The 6,000-nt window shown below is 47.3% G+C and overlaps 1 protein-coding gene across 2 annotated transcripts in view; it reads right to left on the bottom strand.

The window, feature by feature from the left end:
• The window catches only part of LOC135817724 (exonuclease mut-7 homolog), a 43,330-nt gene that overhangs the window by 22,101 nt on the left and 15,229 nt on the right, over positions 1-6,000 (bottom strand). For both annotated transcript variants that reach the window (XM_065330960.1, XM_065330961.1), the window contains exons 16-18: positions 1,610-1,674; positions 1,180-1,316; positions 631-740 (exon numbers count right to left, since the gene is read on the bottom strand). In XM_065330960.1, coding sequence (XP_065187032.1) covers positions 631-740; positions 1,180-1,316; positions 1,610-1,674 — 312 coding nt within the window. The remainder of the gene's footprint in view (positions 1-630; positions 741-1,179; positions 1,317-1,609; positions 1,675-6,000) is intronic.

Consider the following 6,000-nt stretch of genomic DNA (forward strand, 5'->3'; position numbering starts at 1 on the left):
TGCCATCATGCACCCCCCCCCCCCCCCGCCATGTTGACAGAAATCACTTCAAGCTCCATACGTGTCAGGACTAAGTTACATGAGAATAATATTATGCTTGTCTTGTATTCATATAGCTACAAGGAGGACTAATTGTACTGTATGCATTTCCTATAATGTCGATATGTATGTGTAAAATAGTATACAATGATCGCAAGGCACACAACGAAAGGGAAAGAGAGGATTTGCTCACAACAGTTTTCTTGTTACATTCATCAGTGAATCTACGTAACAACGGAATGGGGACTACTTGAAACTAATCCTATAAGGACAAATAAAATTGTTTCGTGGTGTGCCTTGCGATCATCATATAACATTTTACACATACATGTCGACATATAGGAAATGCTTACAATACAATTAGACCTCTTTGTAGCTATATTAAAACTGCTGTCTCCAAAACGCTTGTTTACTTATCTTGTATTCATAACATAATTATAAGTTATACTGCACAAAACATGTGCCATGTATGAGTGTGTATACCTGTGCCATGCATTGGCATGTATGCGTGTGTACCTGTGCCATGCATTGGCGTGATTGAGTGCGTACCCGTGCCATGCATTGGCGTGTACTGTGTGTAGGTACGCGTACCTGTTCTGATAATGTTCGCACATCCACTACTCTCCTCAGCGGCAGTATAGCTTCCCGTACACCCGGTATACTGTTCATCAGCATCTCGAGATCACCATCAAATGCATAGCCTGCACGCATGACACATCAATAAACATATGCACACAGAATATAAGTCAAGTGCTTTTGAAAGACATGGGGGGAAGCATGCACACACACACACATGTACGCACGCACTCATCCAGCACAATACTACAGTCGTGGCCAAAGAACTCCGCCCCGCGAGTCAAAAATAGCCCCACAGTTCCATTTCCATTACATCATACACGGTCCAAAAAAAACCCATCTGAGGGCCGTAGGGGCCTCGGCGCTGCTTTAGTTTAGGGTCACGGGTGGGATGTCTTAGGCCAGGGACAGTAGTAGACTGTAAGTACACCAAGCCAATGGTGTCAGAGCTAAACACTACAGCACAGTCAGAGCAAAACACTACAGCACAGTCTTGTAAGGAGGTGCTGTATGGCAACAAACTGACCAGAACACTACAGGACTTGTGACCATGCACACACTCACCTAACACCACCACGCTCCTGGACGTGAACAGGCCCGAAAAGAGCTGGAGCAGCAACTTCGGATCGGCCAGCTTTGGCAGAGCGATCATATCCAGCAAGTACACGTGCTGAGATGTTGCCATCTGAAGAAGGCCAATGCTGCCAAGCACAACACGCATACAACAGCACTAGTCAGCTGCAGGCGGCGGGGCTGACTTGAGCTACACATACAGGTGACGGCGGAGCAGACTATGCACATAATACAAACACACACACACGCGCACACACACACACACACACACACACACACACACACACACACAAACACACACACACACACACAATGCACGCCCACAATGCACAAGCACACGTGCACACCCGCACGCACAATGCACGATGCACAATGCACACACACATACACACACACACACGCAGCACGTAACATAGCTTACCGTGCATGACCACCTGTGCACAGCGTCGGTCTCCATTCTGAGTCCATACCAACAATGCTGCCATGCTGTATGAAGACCAAGAGTACATACAGTCAAGCTTGGTTAGAACGGCATATTGGGTATAACGACAGATCAGCTACAACCACGAAAAACCCATACCCACAGCAATCTTGTATTGATTCGAATAACGACAAATCGTAAATAATGACCAAGTTGTCATGCCGTGTCGCGTGAAAATGTGTCCGTATAACAACATTCTCACGATTGCGACGCATACTTCTGGCCTTCGCGTTCTGCAGATAAGACCACTGCGAAAACTTGGCTGGACGCCCAAGTTGACCTCACTCGCCAAGAGTTTCGAGATGAAGATATCTTCAACGCAGATGAAACTGGGCTGTTCTGGAGGATGACTCCTGACAAGACCCTGACTTTCCGTGGAGAAGTTTGCAAGGGTGGGAAACACCCCAAGGAAGGAGTAACTGTACTGGTAGCGGCCAGTGCAGCAGATGAGAAACTGCCCATGTTTGTCATCGGCAAAAGCAAGCGGCCCCGTTGTATTCGTGGTGTTGTCAACTTGCCCGTCACCTATGAAGCGAATCACAAAGCTTGGATGACCGGCAGCCTGTTTGAGAAGTGATGCACGCGACTGAACAACCAAATGCAACTACAGAACAGGAAGACTGCCCTGATTCTTGACAACTTCTCTGGCCATCCATCACTCGACCTCTCCTACATCAAGATCTTCTTTCTGCCACCGAACACTACATCGCTGACCCAGCCAATGGATGCAGGAATTATTTTAGAATCTCAAGCACCATTACAGGTTTCTTGTGAAAAAGAGACTTGCCTCCTTGGATTCCGGCGCCATCTTCCACGTCAACTTGCTTGACGCAGTGGAGCGGCTGAAGCATGCGCGGAACCTTGTCACAGCTGAGACGATTGGCAAAGTTTACGGCAACACATCAAACACAGAGGACTTGATCAGCCTCCTCTACAAGTGTCACCAAACACGGTGCCTGATCATTACGACATTGACCATGCTGATGTCCTGGGACACAACATGCTGTGTGAATCGGTTCAAGTAGTCTATGATCCGGCCATCCACGTTCGTGATGAAGATGGACACGTGCAGTCATTGGTCGAAGCACCACCTGTATGTTTACTGGCTCTGTCCGGGTGTTCAGAGGTTAACCAGCTAAAACGTATCCCGGACAGGCTGGTAGACCTACACGTGGCTGCAGTACCGATACAACGTAGCAGTGGAGACCCCATCGTGGACAAGCTGGTGGGGTTTGCAGGCTATATGGCTGCAAGCTGGTTCGAGGCTAGAGGCAGCCGCTCTGGCAGAAGCAACTGCAAGTGCCGGTGCGGATGCGTAGTAAAATCTGCTTCCATTCAACACTACGAGGACAACATCAGGCCAGTACGATCAGTGAAGACCCTGCAAAATTTGCCGCTGCCGCAATAGACGCGGATGTGGGAAGAACTCAAGAAGGAAGGGAGATTATGAGTGTAACTGAAGTGGTTGTCAGTGAGATTGACGATGACATACATCTTATAGAAGAGAGCCTGATTTCTTCATCACCAGATTTTCAGGATGAAATGCGGAAGATCGAAGAACGTGTGAAAGGTATAATCAGAGATACAAACCAATCAGATTTTCATCAATCGAAAGCCTTACGTTCCATGTTGGATTGAGTAAAAAAGGAAATCGAGGTAGAATTGATAAAGCAGAACAAGGCATATGTAGGGTAAAATCTGCTTCCACTCAACACTACGAGGACAAAATCAGGCCAGTGCCAACAGTTAAGACCCTGCAGAACTTTGCTACTGCGGGAATATATATGGCAAAGTGGCAGGCCGCAATTTGGCAAAGTTGCATCAGCAGGAGCAGCTCTTCTCGCTGGCAACCAGACACCTGAGCAGCACATCTACACTCAAGGATGTACTTTGTGGTGTTCAGCGGGTGCCAGCTCTTCTCGCTTTAAATCCCACTGCCAAACTTGCACAGCACGGCTTGGAGGGGTATGCTAAATTTCCAACAGAGTCGCTGCACGACATTAAAGGCCGCCCGGCACATGTCATCCAGGAGCTTAGTCACACACTGGGCAGACAAGTGAAGGCCACATGTGACGACGCTATAGTGGACAGCCAGGTGGGGAGACAGCACAGGCAAGGGTGTGACTGGTGACATGCCGCAGTACTACTGCAGGCAGCCATGGATGACAAGCATGACTGCCCTACACAGGCAACGCAATTGCTGGTCACCAAACTAGTTCCTGTTGTCTAGTGGCGTGTATAAGAACATAACACAGGTCACTGACTGAAAGAACGCAGATCTGCTCCATCCTCCCAGTAGCAGAGGCACATGAGATTGATGACAGTAAAGCTGAGGAGGTGGTAGAAGTTGCTCCAACTTTCCGCGGGGACATGGGCGGCTTCAATCTTGCTTTGGCCTACCTGCGTACCATCGAAGGCTCTGGTGACTACTCCCTTGCTGTCTTGAACTTGAAGGTACAAGAGAGTATTGCATGGATGCACGCCTGCGTGGAATGCCACAGAGTGTTATCACCAGCTACTTTTCTAAGTCACGAATTGTTGCTCATTTCCTCTGCATGTATTTGTATGCAGTTATGTACACTCATGGCCACAGAAATCCGACCCACGTGCCGAAAGCAGCACCAAGGTTCATGCGGCCCCTGCGGCTCTCAGATCTGTTTTTGGGTCACGCATGACGTAATTGAAATGGAAACGCATTGCTACTTTTGACTCGCGGGTGGGATTTCTTTGGCCACGACAGTACATGTGCACAGTGAACAGCAGATACGGATTTCTTTTCGTTGCGTGTAATCACCATCCCGCTCATTTTACATACCAGCACATCTACATGTACAGTTGCGCTCGGTGAAATCTGACCCGAAATGCAAAGCTGGCACCATGGCCCATGGATCAGTTCCGATTACATCACTCTATTTGTACATGTATGTGTACGTCCAGCCGCATTCGTGCCACTTCCAGGGCGTCAAGGGCCATGCAAGTTGAGGGCGCCACATATGCACTCTGGGTCGGATTTCACCGAGCGCGACTGTACTTTTACAAAGCTATGTAATAGACAGCAGCAAGAGTACATTACCCCTCAAGAGTGTGCAACTCAACTATGGGTGCTGTCCCAAGAGAATTTCAAGTTTACGTCATTTCTATGATGCAATGCGCACTGCACACGTATTATGAGACGTATCCTGAACCGGTGGTGGACAAAGCCCCATTTGATCCTGTACAAACTAGTACAAAGAAAAATGTGTGATGCATTAACACCCCCGTACAAATGTCGTAAATCAATCCAGCAAGGAGCATTGCACCATAAGAATGACGTCAACATGAAATTCTGTCGGGACAACAGGGTATGCAGGAGTTGCACACTTTTAGGGGTCATGTACTCTTGACAGCAGATAGGGCTTGATCTTTGTTGTGTTCAGTAAAACACCATTGTGCAGAAAATCAAATTTGCCACGTTGCATATCGTGTTGGAAACCCCAAGATCGGATACAATGACAGACCGCAAATAAGGACTTTTTCGGCGTTCCATCTCGGGTGTCATTTATTATCCAAGCTTGACTGTACATGTTGTACATACAGACATGCATGCATATACACATACAACTATATGTGTACAGTCGTCCCTCTCTAATCCGGCACTTTATAATCCAGCACCCTCGATAAACCAGCACAATTTTCAGTAGCCAAAATGTCCTCTTCATGCACATTGCAGCAGTAAATCAGATTTGTTAATCCAGCACCCTCCCTAATCCAGCAGATTTTCGTGGCACAAATGGTGCCGGATTATAGAGGGACCACTGTATATGCATGCATACACATACTCTAATTTCAGAAATTTTCGGTGCTCAATATTTTCGGTATGAGGGCAAAAGGCCAGGTTAGGTGAACAGAAATTTTCGGTACAGAGAAGCAGTTCCCTATTGGATTATGTGTGTTAGTGTTTGTTCGGTGTATTGAAAATTTAGGTATGAAGCAGATGCACCGAAAGTACTGAAAATTAAAGTACACCGAAAACTTGTGAAATTACAGTACACTCATACAGAACACATCTTGGCAAAGGGTTCTCTCACCTACACGCCAGTAGGCAGGGTCTGTTTTAAACTTATAATAAGGCTGTGTTTACATGAGGCGTTTCAACCCGGGTCAGATTTCAACCCGCCATGTACACAAAATGAATGGCGCGTTTACATGACGCATTGCGCTTGACCCGGGTTGAAATCAATCCGGGTCAAGAAAATCGTACTAACGTACTTATGTGCGTATCTCGCGCCAGTTTGAACAGCACTGCATATGCAAATTTCACGCGAACGGATTCACGTGACCATACAGGACTC

The sequence above is a fragment of the Sycon ciliatum genome, chromosome 5 (assembly GCF_964019385.1).
Source record: "Sycon ciliatum chromosome 5, ocSycCili1.1, whole genome shotgun sequence".
NCBI classification, from domain to species: domain Eukaryota; kingdom Metazoa; phylum Porifera; class Calcarea; order Leucosolenida; family Sycettidae; genus Sycon; species Sycon ciliatum.